The 23,413-nt window shown below is 40.4% G+C and overlaps 1 protein-coding gene across 2 annotated transcripts; it reads left to right on the top strand.

Moving 5' to 3' along the window:
• The first annotated feature begins 29 nt into the window (after positions 1-29).
• Positions 30-20,356, top strand: eya3 (EYA transcriptional coactivator and phosphatase 3). 2 transcript variants are annotated; one of them, XR_015925933.1, is made up of 20 exons: positions 30-155; positions 4,789-4,906; positions 7,213-7,262; positions 7,509-7,618; positions 7,861-7,941; positions 8,670-8,739; positions 9,159-9,289; positions 9,997-10,134; positions 10,748-10,833; positions 11,150-11,327; positions 11,939-12,072; positions 12,513-12,596; positions 12,762-12,851; positions 13,301-13,359; positions 14,600-14,760; positions 15,432-15,546; positions 15,991-16,112; positions 16,434-16,534; positions 17,344-17,630; positions 18,369-20,356. XR_015925933.1 is itself a non-coding variant. In XM_088602947.1 (19 exons), the coding sequence occupies exons 2-19, from the start codon at positions 4,874-4,876 to the stop codon at positions 17,422-17,424; spliced, it is 1,824 nt and encodes a 607-aa protein (XP_088459073.1). In that variant the 5' UTR covers positions 30-155; positions 4,789-4,873; the 3' UTR covers positions 17,425-20,356. The 2 variants fall into 2 exon arrangements, 1 of the variants encoding a protein (XP_088459073.1); XM_088602947.1 differs by having other exon boundaries at positions 17,344-20,356.
• Positions 20,357-23,413: the final 3,057 nt, after the last annotated feature.

Genomic DNA, 23,413 nt, shown 5'->3' with positions numbered 1-23,413 from the left:
GCCGCCTATGAGCCAGGTGAAGGTGGACGCCTGCGCGCTACAGGCCGGCGGCACTTCCTGCTAAATAGTGCTCCCTGGCAACAGCAGGAGACGAGCGGAGTGGAATTGGTGCAAGGAAATTGGATAAGACGACCTGAAAACAAAATATCCTCATGGTAAGGTGTTTCTAGAATTACTTTTTGTGGAGCCACCGCTCTACGGGCCCTCTTCCCTTCACCTCTCCAGAATCCGTGCATTTTGATTTGTTGTGGAAGAGGTAGATACAATGCTCTTTACCGTTCTTGTTTGTAGCAAAGAAAGATCAAGTAAGCTTTTAAGTTTTTTTTCCCCCCTGTCCTTCGGCTCAGTTGAAAGTTTTTTTTTCCTCTTCTGATTTTCTACCATTTCATGCCAAACTTGTGAGAATTCAGGACAGCGGAATACGAATGATTTTCGATTGTTCCTTTCTGCTCTCTACGGCATGCAGCTCGGTTGCTCCAAACGGCGCAAAATGTAGTCATTATTGATCAATAATGTCCAGTTACTTTATCTTTCTTAAGAGTTGTTCGGTGATAGAAAATGGAAGCGCTGCGACTCCGGGAAAGGTATAAGCAGATGGATCCCTTAAGTGTGTTCACCTTCTTGTTTCTGTCCTTGAATCGGCAACCGTTTTTTTTTTCTCGGTGTTACAAATTAAACAAATGCTGACTGCCATGCTCGTCGAAGTCATCCCGAAAAATACGTACAGGCTGCACCATTAGATGGGCAGATTAGCCAGCAATTCGCAGTATAAACAGACCATTAACCTTCAGAGTCTGATCTATTGTGGACTATTTGAAAACCTAGAACACTTAAAAAAAAAGCCGGTGTGACCTACTCGTTTACCATTGATACAGAAATAACGTCAAGGTCTGAATGGGAAAATATTTGTCCCGTTTGCTGTTTCATGCCATCTCATTTTCTTAAATTATGTCCCGCACGTGTGTCAACAAAGGAGACCAGCTGCCTTCACGTACGGGCTGGGTTGAGGTCCGGAATGCCAGCCAGCAAACGCGTTTTTCCTGCAGATCTTTTCATCTGCGCCGTGCTTTTCGATTCGCCTCTTGAAATGCTGCGGTTTTTCTGCAATAACCCTGTACCTGAGGGTATTATGTTGTTTTTTTGTTTGACTCTGGGGACTAAAATGTCACAACCCGCTGTAGACTTCCGTCGATTTGTGTGGCGTGCGAGTTGCTGCAGTTCTCAATTGGGCTTCAAGCGGCTCTTTTTATGTTTTCATCATAATTTGCCGCACAAGTTCCCGAGCCGCTGGTTCCATTGTCGAGACCCCTCCGTTATTGTTATTTTGTAATTCTTCAAGTTTTCTTTCTATTCTGAAATGTTCTGGGATGCTCTCACTTCTGTTTTCAAGTACAGATCAGTACATACTTGATCTGCCGCAGTCATCTCCGGCTCTCATCTGCGAGAACCCCAAATCGCAAAGTGGCATGGGGCAATCTAAATCGCTCATTTCGAAACCGATTTTTTAAAAACACTTCTTTTAATCACTAAATCAAGTAATGCGCCAAGTTAATGAAACTTAGAGCTTAAGAGAGCTGAGAATTTTGTGTTCCAAATGATCTGTAAATATATTGCCTGCAATTCATCCCTAAGTCTTACAAGTCTTCAGAAATCGTAGATTCAATAGTCGCCTATAAAAGCTGCTTGAGGAGTCGGGTTGGACATGCCTGATCTACAGTCCTGCCTGTACATCTGAGCCTGACATTCTTGAGCATACATCAGTTTCTTCAGTTTGCTGATAATACGTTTTGAGCGTTAATACAAATTGTTTTTCAAGAGAGTAAGAATTGATTTTTCTCTTCATCTTTACCATACATGGTATGTGGCCCAGCTATTCTCCATGTTCCTCAACATTTTGAAGAAATTAAACAGCTGGCACACCTTGACAAAGAACTGGAAAGTAGATGACCAGGAAGTTTACACGGTAGTCTGCATACTGTTTTTTACACAAAGAGATTTGTTTTAAAAATCAGCAGTCGTCGAGCCTTAACCGGGAGGGGAGCAGGATGAGGTGAGACAGAGAGCTGAAACAACGATAAGCAAAACCCGGGAAATGTGTAGCTGTATGCATACTAATAATAATAAAGTTTATTTATAGAGCACCTTTCATACAAATAGCAGCTCAAAGTGCTTTAAATCTGCAGTTTAAATTACGTTACTGAGATTAGGTGTTTCCTTGACTATTTTAAGTGCAGCAAACTGCTTTATGTATCCCTGGGGATGAAAGGGGACATTCTTGACTGTTTTGGATGGTGAACAATATTAAGTTAGAAACCAAAAAGAATTTTCAGGATGCACATCAACTGATCTGTTTATACATCTTAAATTTGCAAAAAATATTCATATCCTGTTCAAAGAGAAGCCCCCCCCTTAATGTCTGCTTAAGATTCTCAAGCTCGTCTTTCCACTTTCAGCTTTAAAGCTGCCGTGGGCTTTCTGGTCTGAGTGCGTTAAACCTGTAACATCTAAAAAATAAGAAAACCATCTGTGATATTGGCATTTTTTCCCCTGCCAAATAAAACATTTTTTTTTCTGTTTATCATTTAATTTACAGTTAACAGTAACTTCTCTTTTGTGAAGAAAAACCCTGTACCTTACATGACTTATACCCAAGATTAACATTCATCATTTTGTCAGGCAGAGTTCAATTTTTGTAGACATATAGAATCATATTTAAAAAAAAAACAACTGGATTACAATGTTACATTTATAAGCATCTGCTAACTGCTGGACAAGAGAGAGGATTGAACAACATACGTTACCAGATTTGTGGTGCTGTTCGGGCTAGTAGATGGCAGACAGGTTAGACTGTTTTGCTGGTGATCACAAGCTTTCTGTACCTTGTGGCAGAAACTAGATGGTGGGGTGCCTGCCAGGTATGGTTACGGGGATATTAAAATAATACGTATCTAGGCACAGCTCTAGGAAACTAGTCACAGGCTTCAGTTCTGGGTAGATCAAGTTCTTTGCAGCAGCCAAGACAATCCATATCTCAAAACAGCAGTGCGTGCATACCCTGTGGCAAGACGTCTCCAGGTCAGGTTGTAAAGCGTCAGTTCTGCATAACCTGAAACCTTGTGCTTCAGTATTGATTGGGAAGGATATCTCAGGGATGAATGTGCCTTCAGGGAAAAGCAACAAATCTTTAAAAAAAAAATGCTTAGATCCTACATCAGTGATTCCCAATCCTGGTCCTGGTGAGACACACACACTCACACGTTAGTTGTTGTTCCAGTTTAGCTTACACAATCAAACCCTTCATTGACTTACTAAGATTAATTTGAATTGTGTTCCAGCTCTTAAAAAATGTTCCAGCTGTAACTGTTGCATTTTGTAAGTGAAATGAAATCCCGAAGTTGTGACTAGAAACAAAATGCAAATATTTCATTCAAACTCTTAGATCAATGAACTTGAACTTTATTTGCCATATGTAACCGGTACATGTACTGGTACAATTTAATTCTTACTGACAGAAAGTCTCTCCATTGTTATAAAAAAAGTGTAGAAACATGAAGTGCTGACAGTGCATCGAGACAATATACAAACAAACAGCAGACAGTGTACAAGTAAACAGTTTGAATTTAAACAATTCAGACATGTAAACGATGACTGAAGATGTGCAATAAATAATAAATTATAATGGGGTAGATGGTGTAGGTGTGGTCTGGCTATCTACACCACCATATTAAGGCTATCATCCTAGGATCCTAGGTGGATATAGAGGACACAGAAATTCTGACATAACCGTAATACTGATTTGAAATACTTTTTTTTTTTTAATCAAGCAACTGGATATTTTAAAATAAAAACTTCATACTTTGTATCTGGTATAGTAGAATTTTTGGTTTATTAGTTATTTCTCATCCTTGCTGAAATATTTATATTTTGAAAATGCATTGTCTTACATGCAGACATATTGAAAAGAGAAGTCTTGACAGTGAGCAGAAGAAGGGTTACGAACAAGAGGAGCATATTCTTGGGATGTTAAATGTACAAATAAAAACAAAAAATGTGAAAATGACAGTTTTTTGGAAAGTGGTGTTTTTTTAAATATATAAGCACTTCACCCCTGTGACTGAAAGTCTGTTTTCTTAATTAGCGTTGAGCATCAGTATTATGAGATGCAGGCTTCTACACCTTGTGATGTTAAATCAACATCATTTTTATATAAAATTTGCAGGGAGCAAATTTTTTTTTTTAATTGTTCAATCCTCCCACATGTCTTGTATTTTGAAGTAGTAGTTTGACCTATTTTGCCCTTTCGTGTTTAATATGCCGGTTATATAAATGCTCCAGTAAAGAGGAAAAAACAGGTTAGATCTTATCAACTTTGCCTATTGACAAGATAGCTTGAATTTGATCACTTAATGCATCTGTTATGATCCTTTATGAATTTTCTGCTAATTACGTATCGCATTAATCATATCTAGGTTAGCTGTAATGTCCCCATTTACCTGAAGTCTTTGAGTCGCGCTGTGTATTTTGGTACATCACATGTGAGCATATGCTTTGGTTTTAATCTTTCTGTAAACAAATTGATGTACCGATTTGAAAGCCATCTGCAAAGCACATGCATCACCTGCAAATCCCGTGCCTGTGATTAACAAAGTGTGCTCCACTTCCTGCTTTCAGGTGATGTTTTTGCACTAACCTATTTGATACATAGGCCTTAACTGCCTTAGAAAAAAAATCACACACCCCTCACAAAACATATTTAAAGGAGTGCAAAATGTTTGTTTTCTGAAACAGGGTTCGGTGGGTCTCCAGAGCATCGGAGAATAACCTGCGGAGTGCTGCTACAGGGCTGAAGGAAGACCCAGTCTTCTGCCTTGCGATGGATGAATCCCAGGAATTGACAGAACTGCCTGTGAGTACTGGGGCTTTTCTGCACTGACTTGCTGACTGTCCTGCCAGTACTCTGTACTTATGGCACTGAAGACCATTAAAACTAGCCAAAATGGAACCAAGAACTAAACTATTCTTTCTGTCGCCATTGCGTATGCTAAAAGCGTAAGATTTTATATTGCAATGTGACTCTATCTTCATCGCTTTTGCAGATTTGTGAACGATCATCCTAAGTTGTCTTAAGTTATACTGAAGTCTTTCAAGCAGGCACCTGTGTCAGCATGGGTGGGCTGCAAAGGAACAAGTAATAGTTTATTCCTGTGCTGAAAAGAAACAACGTTTTGGCTGTGAAGCCTTCTTCTGGTGTCAAGGCTCCACAGCCTAAACGTTGTTTCTTTTCTTCTCTTTTCAGCAGGGAATAAACCTTTGCTTGTTCCTTGAGATATACTAGTTGCATATTGCAGGTAAAAAAAGAGAAAGGGAACTTTCTGCACACGCAAAATCTTCCTGCCTTCAGTGTGAATTAATACATCTCTCCTGTCTGTAATAAGGGCTACAGAACGTAAGGTTTTTATTAGTTATGTAATTGCGTCTAATTAGGTCCGTGATGCTTTTTGTGGTCTTAACGTTAAAAGATTGAAAGATCTTCATCAAAACGGAGATCTTAAATCTTGAAAATCTGTATTAAAGCAAGTCGATACTTTGAATGACTATAATTGCTTCTTAGCATTACAGGATAATTTAAAAATTATTTTGCTAATCTTTTAGAACACAGAATGTTTTGTATTATCCAGGAGTTAAGACGTAAACGAGTCTTTAGGGCAATCTCAAAATGTAGCTGGAAAACCTAACGGGACATAGGTAAGTTTTAAGGGTCACTGTGCGACCAAAAATAAACACCAGAATTGCATAATGAAATGTGCTTATCAAGGTGAGATGTGATTTTTCCCACCCTTTGAAGGTGAGGTGCATGAAAACAATTTGAAACCTGCTTGAACACTGTGAGGAAATCCATCTGCAATTGAGTCTTCCCTGTAGAGAAACAGTAATAGAAGTCATTTTAATAATTGTAATAATTTAATAAGACACCTGGGGGTGAGAGTGCACATTATATATCTTCATGCGTAAAAGAAAATACTTGTATTTGTTCAACAGTTTGGATTCCACCAAAGTGAATTACGAGGAGTTTAATAAAATCTCTAAGAGGTTATAGATTTAATTATAATTAAAAGTATTTTTCAGTGCAACCAATGCCTGTATTTAAATTGGGTATTTGTTTAATTTATGTTAACAGGGAAGTCTGTTTAGATTAGGGATGGGTGATAAATATATTGCAATATTTAGCCGTTATAGACAAGGCACTGTACCATTTTAATTAAGATTTTTTGTGTACTTCTAACATTATTATATATTCTATGATGCAGAGAATGAACAGTGCGTTAGGATTTTTGCATTTCTAAAAAAGTTTTTAGGAGTGCAATAGACGTTTCATAATATGCATAAGAAATAGTTGACACAAGCTGCAGTTCTCTTTTGTGACCCAAGTCTGGGACAAGCATTGACTGACAGTGAACTAGGGTTCTGTTAGAAGGGAGGCAGTGTACAGAGGCACAGCTATATTATACATTACAAAGGAAAGACTGGCATTATAAAATGGAGTAAATATATTCACTTTAAGTTTCAGAATTCTGAAATCAAATCTGATGTTTTATAAAGGCTGTGTTCTGAGAGGACACAGTACTAACACAATAAAGGAATGATACGTAAAGCAGGTGGAAATTATCAATAAACAGACAGCATAATCCAAAGAACAGTATTTTAAGACCTTTGCTTTTACATTTACACAGAGATTTTTCCTATTCTCAGAAATTCTTTACTACCAGCAAGAACTTGAATGTCAAAAGGGAAACTTCCAGTGATCATAAATTCTAAATATAGAAGAATTAATCTGTGATCCCATCTGTAAAAATTCCACTCTGAAAAGTTGAAAGAAAACGTGTTTCTGCCGGTGAGTGTTTTTCCAGTGTGGGGGTGAGAGAGGAAAGTCTCAGGACTATGAAGTCAAGGAGAACCAAGGACAGAGCATGTAAGAAAGAGGGATATCTGAGGGTTGGTTTCCTCCAAACAGTTTTTTTTCATTGAATGCAGTTTCTAAAAAGAAAGTAGTATCATCAAACCAACCATTACAGTATTTTAAGATCTTTCATTGTATCTCCTAACCCTGATATGGAGATTTCTTAGATGTAACATCTGTAGTGCAATTTAGGAGTTGCATCATTAAAGTCATTTTAAGTGTTTTCTTTTCTTTGTGTGTGTTGCTTTTTTTAGGCAAAGAAAGCTCGGCATGAGCTAAAAGACTCTGAAGAAAAGGGGCCCAGGTTTGTCATTTCAATCTCCGCATGCCTAACTCTGCTGTTTCTCAAAGCCATCATTCTGTTGTTTCTGCATGTGTCTTCTCCCAATCTGTATCCCTCTCTTCTCCGTCTCTCTCCTTGTGCTAGTTTCAATACGGGGAATGAAAGTCCGCTGTGCCGGGGTTTCTTTCTAAACCATTTGAACACTAGACCCTTCAGACAAAAGGGATGCGATCTCAGCACTCCTTCGATGGTGCTTGTCTTTGCCAGGGTGGAAGGGATGGCAGAGAATGACAGCCAGCCGGGCGGAGGAGAATCGGCTGTTCTTAAGACAGACTCTGACACTTACACACTGTCTGGCGAAACCCAGCTCGGCGAAGGTGAGATGTCTAAGGAGCGAGAGGGGTCAGAGTGAAATGCCCCATAGTCACTTCGGCACCTTATCCCAGTCTTTTGGCGGTCAGTTAGAATAATCTTTTTTCATGTTTGACATACCAGAGTTATAGTGGTTCAGTCCTACAGTCCACTAGTGATGCCCATGTAAATTTCCGTGCTAACTAGCTCTGCTGTTGGGGACCATTGGTGTGAAACTGTGACGCTCTCTGCTTGCTGGTTGTTGCAGTTAAGCGGGAGCAGTCCGGTCCTGGGAGTGAGTCCTGTGAGCCGATGGGGGGTGACCCACTGACCACCTACAGGGAGACTGGTACGCTTTCCATAACCCAAAATAACATCTTTGGAGGATTATATCATTTTGCACTTTCCTGTCATTTTGGGTTTTTTTTTTTCCCAGCCATGTAAAATCCTGCGTTTTCTGTAAGGTTGTTATTATTGCTGCTGTTACAGTCTGCTCTGCAGCACAGGACATTGAATGCATTCATGCAGGTATAGATTGGTTTGAAAAGAGAGGATCTTTAGCTCTTAAGCTCTTTCCCTGCTGAGAAATAAACCACTATTTAGGGAAGTTATTATTCTTTTCATGGTTGTGTTGTAACGCATATAAATGAAAATTCCCTTCTTTTGTGTGAGTTCTGTGCACTGTTCTTAGAAATGTAATAAAAGTAAAATCCTGCACTATGTGAATGCAGTATTTTGTTACAGAAAGCATATAATCATTTAGGGTTTATATACGTTCACTTTTATCCTTTTGCCAACAAAACTATTTGAGATGTTCTTTCAGTTTTGGTAGTTGTTGAGTTTCTGAGTTAAGTACAGAAATAATGGGATTTGAGTGCATTATAATTATTGAAAACAAGCTTACGTTGTTAATAACTGATTAGCAATTAAAATGTCAACTTTCATGCAGACCCCAGTCTTAATTTCAGCGTTTGCACGTTGCACTATAGAACTGAATTTTCTGCTTGAATTTGTTTTTTAATGTTGTGGTACTTTCATTGCGATTTTGATGCCATTAAAAATAACTTGTTTTTCTAGCTGTAACCTGTGCAGACCTTAACACAAAAACGTCAAATGAATATACCTCACAGATGTACCAAACAAGCAAGTAAGTCTGTTCATTTCACAAAAGGCGTATTTATACAACGCTCTGCTTTCAAGTTTTGAAAAAGCACTGATCCTATAACACAAAAAATTACTTCAGAGTGTAGTATGAGGTGGGGAGTCTATAATGTGGTTTAGTGCTCTGTAGTATTAGTGTTTTAAGTCTTTATACTATGATGAAATGATCTATAATGACGCAGAGTTCCTTGTATTCATTTTTTATTCAAATAGAAAGTGATCCATTCATAATAGAGCAAACTATGACTATAAGTTGTTATATTTTTTGATGTACCTCTTAAAATAGGACGCTTCAAAACAGTGCCTTATTGCGGTTCCTCTGTACATAGAGCACATTAAGTGCCCACAAGCTTGCTCTGTGGTTGTGCATAAGCTTAATGCCGAAGCATTATTGTATGTTCACAGGCCCTACACGCACATCCTTTCCCCGGCCATCACGTCGTACTCCACACAGTCTCAGTTCCCCGCTGTTGCTCAGTCCACTATCTACACTGCCTACCCACAAGGAAGCCAAAACTATGGTCTACCTCCCTTTGGTAAAGAGTTTTCCACTGCTTTCTGGAGTGCGGAGAGGGGAGAATGTTTTGTTTGCACTGTTGTCACTTGTAACGCCCTTCATTTGTAAAAATTTGTCATAACGGCAAAAGCTACTTGTATTCTCATGTAAGGAAATTTTGAGACTTTGTTCAGTGTTGATACAGAATTGATATAGACGGATCAAGATAATGCTGCCGTGCCTTTTTCTCTGTGATTTAAATCTGTTAAATTTCACGTACAAGCTGGTTGTTCGCCGTGTCTTTCACTTCTTTAAAAAACATGAAACTGTTATTTCTAATGATCTTTACAGAGCAATTCCTTCTTGGTGTGAATTTTGTTTGTAAAATATATATGGTGGTGGTGGAGGGGAGTCCCCATTACCTGTAAAGCGCTTTGAGTGGAGTATCCAGAAAAGCGCTATATAAGTGTAAGCAATTATTATTATTATTATTATTATTATTTTATTATATAGGCATTGCTAATGCAAAAAGAAATTCAGTATTATCTTACTGAATTACTTCAGTAATTTAGAGTGATTTCTTTAAATCAATCAGTTCTCATTATAGTGTTATACTTCATGTATATATATAAAAAAAAATGGCCAGAAACGCATGCCAAGGAAGAACCACTGTAGAAAAAGCACATTTGTTTTGCACTGAAAGTCATTTATGCCATTTGGATGTTTACGTGCCATCGTGTCCTGCAGGCGCCATGTGGCCTGGCATCAAATCTGAGAGTGGGCTGTCGGAGGTGCCTCCTGTGGGACAGCCTAGCTTCCTGAGCTTCAGCACAGGCTATACCTCAACACCGCCTGGGCAGGCACACTACTCCTACCCCAGCCAAGGCAAGTGGTCTCCCTCCCTTTACATTACCAGCCACAGGCCGCCCTTGCAAGACCACCTGAAAGCCAGGCGTGAGGAAGTCCTACAGCAGAGGAGCCATCTAGGGTGGGCGGACAAAACACATCTCAGTGCAAAGGCTAAATTAAAGAGAACATCGCTCCAGGAGCAACTTTAAAACTGCTGTTTTTCAGAAGAGTGTCATTGAGCTGGGAGGTCTTTTCCCCCGTCATCCAGCCTGGCAGCTAAAGTTTCCATGTTGGTTTTGAGGTGGTGGTCGTTTTGCGTTTGACGTGTGCTTTATCACACCTCTTTATCTGTTCGTTTGTTTGTCTTCCCTGTAAACGTGTTTTTTCCTGTGTGCCTTCACGAACTGGCAGTGCTGGTATCGCATTGCTTGTGCTGACGATTCGTGCACTCGCTGCCCCCTGGTGTTCATGGGGGAGGCACATATGAGCACCTTGTAAGCTTACTCCACTTTTGTCAGTGAAGTGTCTTTGTGGATTTTCTCCTCTTTGTAGCACCAAATTAAAATATAATAAACTGGAAATGTTCAAACTAACAAATGTTTAAATAAGCAAACGATAGGGAAATGACAAAAATGGTTGTCCGTTTCAGCCTCCAGTTTCACCACATCAAGTGTTTATACAAATATCCCCAGTGGGACTGCAGCTACCACAGCTACAGCTACTGTAACAAATCAAGTAAGTGCCTGTGTTTGAACGTTTACATTTTAAGGTTTCTTGTCATTATGAATAACCTGGTCACTCTTGTAATTGATACGTTTAGAATTAAGCGCCAGTGATTTGGAGTTTTGTGGCATTCCACCACATAATTAACTCAGAAAATATAAAAAATGAAGCAACTAATGTGAAGATTTAAGATGCTTTAGGGTTGTTCTCCAGCTAAAACAACCTCTGCTGCCATCTCATGCTTTTTTGTGTCACCCATTTTAATGGTCAGGAGAATAAGAAGTGTTAATAAGTTTCGCATTCTTTGCCATTCCTCCACTGATTATAGGAGTATCCCAATTACACCCCCCTGGGACAGAGCCAGTACCCCCAGTATTATGCTGCCCCCAGTTATGTGTCGGCTGGGATGCCCAACAATAGTGGGGGTACAGAGAGTGTGAATGTTGCAGGCTACCCCAGCATGAAGACTGACAGCCCTGCTACAGCTGAACTGCTCACTGCTACAGGTACCCAAGTGCTTTAAATCTCTATTAAGCCACATACTGAATGATGCATTGACTTATATAAAAGTGGTGAATTGTGTGATTTTATTTTCAATTAATTTTGTTTTAGTCATTTATTAAACTTGATGGTGCAGACTATGGATAGCACAGAGGTCATTACTGTTACCTCGCAGTACTGGTGACCTGGGTTCAGTTCTGGGGGTTCTCTCTGTGTGGAGTTTGAATGTTCTCCCCAAATTTGCATGGGTTTCCTCCAGGTGCCCCTGTTTCCTCTTACAGTCCAAAGACATAGTAGGTAGGTTAATTGGCTTTTGTTAAATTGATCCTGGTGTGAGTGTGTGTGTTTGTGTCTGTCTGCCCTGCAATGGACTTGTGTCCCATCCAGGTTGTACCCTGCTATGCACCTCTTCCTTTCTGGGATACACTCCGGTTCTCCCACAACCTTGAATGGAACGGAGCAGTAAGGAAATGGATGGATGGATGGTACAGGCTATTAGAAGAAAACATTTTGAGTTTTTTCAAAACCCATCGCAGTTATCTAGTGACTTTGACAGGTCTGTATTCGTTAGAACTCGTAAATGTGGAGGTTTTGAAAATCACCCTTCTGTTTCCAGACTCCGCAGCTGGTGTGCCAGCCTCCACCGGCTCCAGGGACCACGAGGAAGCAGGCCGGAGAAACAGCACCGGGAAGGCCAAGAGCAAAGGGAAAAAATCGGACACTTCCCAGCCTGCCAGTAACGACCTGGAGGTACTTTCCACAGCCGCAGTTCCTCCGTCTCCCTAGCTGTTCAAAAGTTTGATGAGTGCTGTGTAGTTCACTCAGTGATTGATAGTAGATTTTCATCAGCAAGAAGCAAGCTTGAATTGGCTTATCAGCATGGCTCGTGCTTTCACCCCTGTAGCTTAATTCACTCCCTTCCAAGTGCTATAAACGCTCCTTACAAACTTATTGGATGTCTAGCTTATCTAGAACTTAAAACAGACCTGCATGAGATTTGTAAAAAGCGGAAGAGTAAATTCAAATGTTCCATCTGTTCTGAACTTTAGACACAAACATGACGATCAGAGCCTCCAAATAAATTCTGGCATTTGAATCGCTGTCTGTTTAGACTCAGTTGTAAAAATTATAATGCGGTCTAGATGATGCCTGTTAAACACCTTCTGTGTGCCATTATTTTTCTCCCCTAGCGTGTTTTTCTCTGGGATTTGGATGAAACCATTATCATCTTCCATTCGCTGCTCACAGGCTCCTTTGCACAGAAGTTTGGCAAGGTAAAATCAATCTGTAAATGCTTTTATCCCTGCCTTGAAAATTATGCCATTGATGTTCACTCAGTTTTAATCTAACCTGCTTTTATCAGCCTATTTGCAGTTGTTAGTCATGGTTCCATCACGTAGGCCTGTTATTCACCAGCAGTGTTTCTATATTTCCACTAGGACCCAACTACAGCTCTCACCCTAGGGTTACAGATGGAAGAGCTGATCTTTGAGCTTGCTGACACACACTTGTTTTTCAATGACCTGGAGGTGAGTTTTCTGTGCGACCTTGTATTGAACATTGCAGAGTCTAAATTGAATCTGCAGTCTGAGTTGAATGAGATGACAACTTACAGCTGAGATGACTGTTGTACACGGAAGACAAGAAAGGAAAAAGTAAAGGTTTATTCACAACATTTCGGCTCTGGAGCCTTCTTTGGTTGTGTAAGACAATGATGTGCTTCTTGTTTACGATAAGTGTAAATGAGAACTACACTTACAGCAATTCAAATTGAGCAGAACTGCAATCACTCTTTTACATGAAACTGTTGAAATGCTATGAGATGACAAAATATTGGCGTCCTTTAATGACCACTATTTTTTTTTCCTTTTAGCGATTACTGATTCTCTGGCAGAGTCTAGAATGTGTACCACTGTTTAATGTTTTGTATTGTCGCGAGTCTACTAGTGCAGTGTTACAGATTTATTTTTGTCCTTAGGAGTGCGATCAGGTTCATGTAGAAGATGTGGCCTCTGACGACAATGGACAGGACCTGAGGTAATTGTACTATATTAAAAACATGTCATGTTATTCAGTGTAAGAGGTTTAAAAAAAAAAAAGCCAGGCTTCAATAACATGATTAATTAGCTTGTTCCAGACACCCACAAACTATTGTTTAAAAAATACCTGCTGTTCTTCGTTTTAAATACACTGCCTCTTAATTTCCAGTTTGCTCTGATTTGTGTTTCACTGTTGATTCTGTTGTCTATTGGGTTGCCTGTAAGTGCTTTTGAGGATTATGAGTAATTAAATTGTGTCCAGTTGTAGTTTTCTGAACTACAACTCAGTTCTCCTACCCTGTCAGTAAAGGACATTCATTTTTTTTTTAAACGGTCACCAAAGGTGTAAGTACTGTTCCAAATCATATCGTACTAGTGCATTGTACAACTTAACATAAGATTATTTGTTTTAAATTCTACAGTTTAAAGTTCGTTTTCCATTGTCTAGTGGAGGAAAAGGTCAACAAAAACACAGATTAAGCTCAGTGCTTCACATCTTTTAGAAGTATTAATTTATTCTGCCTTTCTGGGCACCCTGTGATATTACATCTCTACAAGGTGTAATCAGCAGAGCAGTGTAAAATGAATGCAGACATGGTAAAGTGTCATTTTTTCCATTTTCATTGTTCAGGTGTGAGTGTGCTGAACCAATAAACTTTTAGTGGGGGGGGGGTGCTTTGTCAGGTTTCATGTATATAGGCCTTTTCATGTTACCCTTTCTCAACATGGTGCACCCATACCCTTCTATTTGTGTGCACAGAAGGTAAACAAAGCTTCTGGTGTGCAAAGTGTATCAAAGTGTAAGAGACGTCTTGGTATCATGAAATACTATGCTAATGTAACAGTACTGACGTTCGGATGGAAGCAGTTTATAGAACAGGCTTCGTGTCCACAGGTGGACCCCTGGCTGCGTCTTTGTTTTGTTTTGGTTTGTGCCAGAAACCCAGCTAATTCCCAGCTTGTTGACAGTTCAGGTAAATGTGTCAAAAGGAGGTGTATGTGCTTACACCAAGTCAGCTGCTTGACTGCCATTTTTCTTCTGAAAAAATTCAAGCTGGATCTCTCTTGACCTGAAACCCGATAGGCTGGACTGTCTGTCCTCGGTAGGCCTGCCTAGGATGAGCTTGCTCAGCTGGCCAGTCTTCGAACACGACTGCTCGCTGGGAGCGCTGTTAGGCTTTAAGATGGTAAGTTTCGGGCAGGAGTGACGGGAGAGAGGTGTTGGCCTTGTCTTGCAGTAGCTACAACTTCGCGACGGACGGCTTCAGCAGCTCGGGCAGCAGCAGGGGGCCTGGTTCCGCCAGCGGGGTGCAGGGGGGTGTGGAGTGGATGAGGAAGCTGGCTTTCCGGTACCGGCGTCTGAAGGAGATCTACAACACCTACAAGAGCAACATTGGAAGTGAGGAGAGGGGGGGGTGTCACGCTATCTCTGTTTCAGTGACCCACTTGCAGCTTTTTTGCAAAGAACGATGCAGGTGAATTTAAAGTTTCTCAGGGGGTTGCTCCCTCCTTTGTCCGTGAGACGGAGACAGGATGTACTGTGGAATCCTCTGAATGCCTTTTCACCCTGGCTAGCTTAATACATGATGTAAAATTAAGGGTCATGTCCCTCTGTGCCCTGTGTTGAACTAGCGTCCCATTGAGTGTATAGTGTCTTAAGCTTTGTGGGACAGGCTTACAGTAAATAATGGCTTTCTGGAAGTGGATGGATTGAAGATTAATTGGTACTTATTATGATGGGTAGAAGCACTTTCTACGTTATAACTGATTTAACAGCTGTTCTGTGCAGTGTAAGCATAGTTACTGGGAATGATGGTGCAAAGGTCAACATCATCCAATTCGACTGTTTCTGACCATATCTGTGTTTTTCTTAAGATGTGTCAAGTACTGAAACTACCCACCAAAAATGGGAGTATCTGTGCTTAGCTGTTCATGTGGTTATGATTCTGTCTCTCCACTAATTCAGACCACGACCGTTCTGTGAAAAGAAAGCTTGCTTACAGTTACAAAAAAGAAACGTATATGTATTACTGACAAGTTGATATTACAGCTGTTCTTTGATTCTCACAGCTCTCCTGAGTCCACTGAAAAAAGACTTGCTTGGTCGTCTTCAGTCAGATGTGGAGACTGTAACTGATTCCTGGTTAAGCACTGCGATGAAGTCTTTGCTGCTGATTCAGGCCAGGTAAAAGGCTTTGAAAAGATCTTGCTGCATTTGTCTTAGTTAAAATTTGTAAATGGAAACGGCTGTTGGCACGATTAGAGATTGCCTGAAGCACGTGACTTTCCAAGTATTGCAAAAGGCTGACCTTGATATCTCAGAAATAAAATGGTCGAAAACCGTTAATAGTGAATATTGAATGTTTCCCTTAAATTACTAAATCGTTTACATCAGGTGAAAGCATACCCATTATTGTACTTCAGATGTATATTGTTTTGTCTTTTTGTTTGAATCTTGCCTATTTACTTTAATTGTTTGCTACCGTGTATTTTTAGAATCAAATTCATCTCTTGAGTGCAGGTCATAAGTTATTTTCAGCAAATTGCATGTCTTGTGTTTAAGTGCACTGTGAAATGAGGTATAGACTGGCACCGGATGCCTAATGGGAAAGGTGTTGTGTCTTTCCAGAGGGAAGTGTGTGAATGTCCTGGTCACTACCACCCAGCTTGTCCCTGCATTGGCCAAAGTGCTGCTGTACGGACTGGGAGAAGTGTTTCCTGTAGAGAACATCTACAGTGCCACTAAAATAGGTAATGAACTGCTGGCTTTGGATTTTTATACAATGAGATCTTAATCAAGGGATACTACAGTGGTGAACAGGTCTATGTAGTTAGAAGGAAAATCATGTTTCTGAAACAGCAGAGTCTTTTTTCGATACACATATTACTCCAGAAATAAGAGTGACACCAGTGCTCTTATGAGTTGTGTAGTTTTTTATGTCGTTTTTTCTGTTCAGACCCTAGCAGTATGGTCTGCAGTTCCAGTTATGTTCAGGAGTGCTTGTAGTGCGTACCAGTTCTAGCTGGGATGCTTTGTGTCAATGGTGTTATTTAAAGCTCGTTCTTGAGCAGGGAAGGAGAGCTGCTTTGAGCGGATCGTCTCTCGGTTTGGGAAGAAGGTGACCTATGTGGTGATTGGGGATGGCCGCGATGAGGAATTCGCAGCGAAGCAGGTAAACGTCATGATCAAGGCCGTCTGTTCCTGTAGAACATCTTAACTAATTCCTTTTCATGCTTTTCTGGACACTCCAGTTAAAGAGCTCTACAGGTAATCGGGACTCCCCTCCCCCACCACCAATGTGTAGTCCCACCTGGATGATGCGACTGCAGCCAAAGTGCACCAGTACACTCACCACACACCAGCCATCAGCGGGGAGGAGAGCAGAATAGTGAAGCCAGATTAGTAAAGGCCAGGGGGAATTTTGGCCAGGACACCCCTACTCTTTTCGAGAAACATCCTGGGATCTTTAATGAATATGGAGAGTCGGGACCTCGGTTTTATGTCTCATCCGAAGGACGACGCCTATTTTTTTCCAGTACAGTGTCCCACTAACATCTCTTCCCACAGCTACCTTAGCTTTCCCAGGAGGTCTCCCATCCAGGTACTAGCCAAGCTCGCACTTAGCTTAGCTTCAGTGGGTTGTCCGTTGTGAGTTGTAGGGTGATTCACTTCTTATCGAACGTATAATTTGTATTGTATTCCCTTAAAAAAAAATTGGGTCTTAATCTTGATGTTAACTTATGGCGGTTATAATTCAGAAGGACCCTACCAACGTTCAGTGGTATGGTACAGCTTTGCAGCTTCAGATGTCCTTTGGACAAGATAGTACAGCATTTTAAATGACATATTCTTTTCTAGAGAAATGCAGTGAAAAGCTCTTCTTGTGAATGTTTAATTTTTTTTTAGGTGGGCAGTGGTAGAATGGAAATTTAAGAAGGACCTTTTCTCAGGGGTTTTTCTTGTCCCCTTCTGTCATTGTAGCACAACATGCCATTCTGGCGCATCTCAAACCATGGTGACTTGGTATCCCTGCACCAAGCCCTGGAGCTGGACTTCTTGTAGAGAGCCAGGAGGCCGGAGGCTGGGACCGAGAGGTCCCCCTAGCAGGACACCGGGCTCTCGGTACGGGGACTTACACGCAGTGCAGCGGGCTGAAGCTGAGGCCTGGGGCTTCTTTCCTCATCCCGTCTCCGAAGCGTCTGCTCTCCTGCTGGAAGGCTGTCGGCACCTTCGGCGTCTCTCCTTGGGAAGAACGGAAGGGACCGGAGGTACGCAGTTCTCCCAGTCTGGCCCGCACCCCGCTGGCAGCCTGCGGGAGAACTCCCAGGCCGGTCCTGGCACAGGGTAGCGGCAGTCGGAGTCGGTGCCGATGAGGCAAGCGGAGGCAGCCCTGGAGGGCTGTGTTGTGTGTTCCTCACCACTCCAAGCATAGCTCACACGTTACATAAAGGGAATGCAGGCTCTCACACTCACTTGGACCTACGAAACCAATTTTATGGAAATGCCCTGACTAGGTAGAATTTGGGGACTTTATTTTGTTGGTATTGTTTTTGTGATCTTTTTTTTAATGGAGACTTGGACTAATTGTGGTCTAAACCATGCAGATATAGTGCATCAGTAGGCTCCAGCTGGCTCAGAACAGTGTGATTCTCATCACTAAGGTACTCATAAGCTCTTCTAGGTCAAGCTGCACAGTAATATATATGTTCTTTTGAAAGTGAGTTAGGAATCGCATAAATGAAAGTCATCCTCAGTATTGGGTGTATTGATGCCTCACCTATTGCAGGATTTTACGGTAAAAGTTTTGCTGCGTGTCTTTTTTTCTGACTCTTACTATTGGTTTGATGATGGATTCATACTGGATTAGTGTGGAAGACAACATTAATTCAGAGTCTGTCTCTTAAATGCCCACCATCATAGATAAGCTTTGCCAAAGTTAAATGAGTACTAAGACAATAGCCAGGTCTCTTGCACACTAAATGTTTAGTATTCTGCTTGTCTTGTAGAACTGTAGTGCTACCAGACCAGGCTCAATAGAAGGTTACCAAAGGGAAACATTCATCTCAGACAGAATGCACTGATTCTTGCTGCATGCAGGTTAAGTTCATTCCATTTTTCAACTGTTTTATTGTTCTCTTCATCGAAAACATTGAAATATATTATTAAAAACATTCTATGAAAGAAAACTCTCAATTTGTGAGATCGGGCTTTGTATATTTATCTTTTTTTTTTTCATGATTCATTTTCGAAGCTGAATATTAGAATCCTTTAAACCAAATGTAGGAGAGCATGAAAATGGGTTTTTGACAGTATCAGGCTAAAGATCGTGAGTTGTTTTGGCTTCTGATGCCTGGAGAGAGTTCTTTTCTGCAGCAAACATGTATTCATTCAAAAAAAGCTTTTTTTCAATAAATCTCAAAATTCATCTTCAATGTAAAATACAATCAGTTAGTTGCAGCTGTGCAGACATTTTTAGTCTTTTTCATCCCCTATTTCTTCTGCTTGTCCAGGTAATAATGATGGAAAGCCATTGAATTCCATTTTAGAAAAGTTTCACAAGCCAGTCAACTGGAGTGTCTGTTTGTGATACTAATGCCATGAGTATTTTTCCAGGGTGACAGTCTTAGATGTTAATCATTTTCATGGAAAGAAAGCTGAATGAAAAATGTAATAATTCACATGTTCGTTGTATGTAACCGAATATGCTTTGATGGCTACCATGTTTCACAATATAGTATAAATTCTATGAAACAATTTGATCTATATATTACAAAACCTAGAATCAGCTAGTTCTAGTTATATGCCACTAAGTAATGCAATTATGACCAAAGCTTTTACATCGCCCTAGTATTGTAGCCAACCACAGTGATTGTACCATCTCACAGATTTAAAGAATGATAAATCATTACAGCTTGGATAGGAGCAAATGTGTATCAATGTGTTGCATCCAGCAGAGCCTTGTATTTTTAAACAATCAGATGTCGATCTGTGCAGAAATAGAAAGCGGAGTACATTTCCCCAGTGACTCGGACAGGAATGGGACTTGTCCAGGACTGGGACTAAGCCTTGTAGATCAGACAGCCAATAAGAATTTGAGCTATATCATTAGCCGGCTGTGAGCACCGCACAGCTGGCCTTAGGGCTACCATTGTACTGTGGACCCGAGCTGGCTACTGTGTCTGGTTCAATGGCAGCTCTCTGGGTCCTGCTGGGCACTGCTGTGTGCAGTGATGAGTGGAGGCTGTGTCACTCACGCCTACACGTGCGGTGGGCACATGAAAAATGACCAATGTCTTGGCCGAGCACTTTTTGGGTGAAATCATGCTTTCTTTGCACCCTGCTTATTCTTTAATATAGTAAACTACATTGGTGGACAGCTGGGTTTAAAGAAATTTAATTCAGTTCCAAATATAAAAAAAGAATTTTAAGCCACACTTAAAAAGACAGCATGTCAGAGTTTTCCAAATATGCAATATGCTGTACTGTCAGTGTATACCTATGTATTGTCTTCTCTCTAGAAGCTGTGGGCAGCTGGTGAATACAGGTAGAGTGCTTCAGTTAGAAAGATTGCTGAGCTCCTCGTAAGTGTGAGATTCTAACAGAACAAACTGAGCCCAAGCAAACTACGTTTTACTCATAGCAGCTTGACGTGAAGAATGTGTATACAGTGTATTTGTATATAGTTATATAGTGCCTTTTAATCCACATATATGTAAATGTATCATACTGTGTAAGGGATATCCTGAAATGTTTAGTTTTGAAATAGATCATTGTTACAGTTGTCAAATGTTAAATCGTCTAAACAGATCTCAGTTGTATGCTCTCCTTAACTGGTGCTCTAACCCATATGTTTTTAAGCTATGGTTAACACTTTGAAGAAACTGCATGCTTTAAAACCTGGTCCCTAGCAAGATACTTCTTCCTTTAATATTGTATCCTATAAATACTGCTAAATGATTGTATAGTTTTGTTTCAAAAAGGTTTGTTGCAAGTCTTTGTAATTATTGTGCATTATTTCCAAACTTTCTCATGACAAGAAATCGTGCCACATGCTCCTTAATGATTTGAAAAGGTAGGTGTTACTTTAAGTACTTGAAGACACAATGAGCTGTCTCATTGCACAGACAATCAAACACCTTGTATAAGGTACTTGGAAATGGAAGAGCTTTGCCGCGGTTTTTCTCAGTAGCCACCAGCCATCCTTGTTTCTCAACTGTGGCTTTCAGAGAAGCCTAGAATAGCAAAATTCAGTACTTCTGTTGCAGGTGTTTAAACTGAAGCAGTCATAGAGGTTTACATGCTGTGTTCAATTTTGTTTCTGTCCTCTCCGTCCATTGGCATTGCTCTACAATTCTTTATTACTGCAGAAGCTAATACTGGACTGCAGGGTATCCATTTAGAGTTAAGACATTAATGACAAGACAGCCACTGGAAATACACAGAAACTTTCCTAGAGGAAGGTGTGTTCTGACTGACTACGTCATTAAAAGAGCTACTGGTTTTCAGTGGTTATTTCTGATCACCCCTTTGAACACTCAAGTTGAGTTGGTTGGTTAATTAAAACCACACAACTGTTACGCACAAAATAAAGGTAGTTGCTCTTAGGTTAGTCTTGGTTAACTGTGTTTGTACTACCTTTCCTGGGTCAGAGGTTTGACTCTTAATTCCTTCAGTAATTTGACATATTCCCCATTGTATTTATTATTTGTATTTTGTAATTCACTGCTCAAGAGTTGAGCAAGGGATTCCCTGACAGATTTTGTCAATACATTCATTTACACTGCCCACCAATCACAATAGAGTCTAATGAAGTGTTGAAAATTGTGAGAATTTGCAGAAGTTTTAAAAACTAGGCAGTTGTGAACAAGATCACTTATGAAAGCCATTACAATTTTGAAGGCAGCTCATCATTAATAAAAACTGACAAGAAACAGGCCCTGTCATAAAACATGTTGTTATAGTAGTGTTAACAATGTGCCAGGCGCAGATGTCAGTTAACTTTATATTATCCTGCGGTGCCAGATTTGTTAACCTCTGTAGGAAAAGCTTGTGAATCGCTGATTCACACTTACAAGAGGTCACACTATAGTACACATAGGAATGATTCTTGCTCAACTTTGGAAAGAGTTTCCTCATCTTTGCATGAAAACGCGTATTTCTGCATAAAATGAGGTTGGCTACAGCAGCATCTCTATTTCAGATATTTAAGCTTTGCTTTTTTGTTTAGTTCTTTTTACATATTTATTTTAAGGAATGGTACTTTCTACTGTAACAAAACAGTCAGACTTTTTTCTAATAAATGAGCTGGACATTTACATAAACCTACCTTAAATTAATTTCTCTTTCATTTTGAAAGCCCAGTTTACCAGGAGCTGCCGTTTTCCGACGCTGGGCTTGATCACTGGGTCGGTTTGAAAGCAGTGCAGCTCAACAGTAGTCTACCCATACTTCAGGTCTCATGACTGAGAGGTGGCAGGCTCTATGCTGATAGGGTCCTTTGCTTTTGTTTTTGAAGTACAGTGCTTTCTCTTTCTGTTGCTTGAATCCGTTACAAAGGATTCTTGCCTATATATACCCTTGTTTTTTCTAACAGGTAAACTAGAGCCGTATGTTGTCTAATTTCCTGTTCAGTATGCAGGACTGCAGCCAGGATGAACTGCTTTTACAGCCTGGGATTTCCCTGTAATTGTTCCATGTTTTATTATCTTAATGGCATGAGTCACTGTTGATTAAACTTATCTGCAGAGCTGAACGAACATATCCCCAGTAAAAGAAAATAGCTTTTGGAACAGGTTTCTTAAAAGCTGAATTGGTGACTGTTATTGGGAATTATGTCTGCATTGCACAGCAATGCTACACCAATGGTACGGCAATAAGTTGAACACCCCTCCCCACTAACATTTCCTGGCCGCAAACTTTGTAAAGGCTTTTCTGACATTAAAGCAAGAAAAAAAGATTCACTTTGTGCTTGTAAGAAATAATTCTTATTGTAGGAACCTGTCTGCATTTCTTTCACAATACTGTATTACAAAATGAGTTTGGGTAATTGTGGAATGACACTGAATTCAGAATGGAGAATTGTTACATTGAAACACAGGGAATCCAATCGTGTTGTAAAGCAGTGGTTTCCAACTGTGCTCTTGAAGGAAGATGGTCTTGTTTTTGCTCCAGGAGAGAACTTAATCACAGGCTAACTGGTTTTCTGTTTTGGACATTTTTGTACATCTGTATTTCCACTTAAAAGATCAGGTGGGGTTTCTAACTGGTATCAGCCCTGCAACAGTCTGGGTTTGAGCATTACCCTCATTTAGGTGCAGCCAATTGGCAGCCTGCAGAAGGAAAAATGCTCATTGTGGGAATATCTGATAGTGTTATTCCTACCCGTCTGTTCATCATATAGTGGTCACTTTGTAAGAGCTGTTTAATCTGAAATTGTAGCTAGCAGGCCAAGGGGTGGTTGTGTAAAGTTCTGTGTTCCTACGTTCTGGATTCACCTTAAAATAGAGTATTTTTGGCTCTCAGGATTGACCAAAGAAACAGCCTAAATAAACAAGCAAGCAGAACAATTGAGTCATCGATTAACATTAGGGATTTAGAGCTCAGGGCAAAATGGTAGTATAATGGCTGGCATTGCTGCCTCACGCCTCTGGGGCCCTGGGTTCCAGTCCAGAGCTGGGATGCTGTCTGCATGGAGTCTGTATATCCCATGACTCTGGATGGGATGAAGATGCATAGATTTAGAACTCATCTGGAATAAAAAACCAGCAGACTGTGTTCCTCCAAGACCAATGCTGGAATCCTCTGCTGTAGAGAACTCGATTGTCATATGTAATAGTATAGTGACTAAATGGAATATTAAAACATGTGGTGAGTTTTTATAAACATAACATTTGGACACCACCCCCATCCTACTCGCCCTTTAATTATATATAGACCAAGAGAATGGTGTCTGCTCAGAATTGAGTTTCAGTTGTGTGGTCCAGAATTCCTGTGTTGTAACGGGCAGCTGGTTTTAGGCAAGGTTACTGCAGCGCTATTCCGATATTTTTCT

This window comes from Lepisosteus platostomus, chromosome 13 (genome assembly GCF_059453375.1).
Source record: "Lepisosteus platostomus isolate fLepPlt1 chromosome 13, fLepPlt1.hap1, whole genome shotgun sequence".
NCBI lineage: Eukaryota > Metazoa > Chordata > Actinopteri > Semionotiformes > Lepisosteidae > Lepisosteus > Lepisosteus platostomus.
Note: the sequence above shows the minus strand (reverse complement) of the source record. Positions and strands in the feature narration are given on the sequence as shown.

Bases quoted from the DNA above. Each gene is read 5' to 3' on its own strand.
- eya3 (XM_088602947.1), top strand. From the start codon at position 4,874: ATGGATGAATCCCAGGAATTGACAGAACTGCCT. The intron at 10,834-11,149 runs GTAAGTGCCTGT...CACTGATTATAG, and splicing joins CAGCTACTGTAACAAATCAA to GAGTATCCCAATTACACCCC. The intron at 12,852-13,300 runs GTGAGTTTTCTG...TTTTGTCCTTAG, and splicing joins TGTTTTTCAATGACCTGGAG to GAGTGCGATCAGGTTCATGT.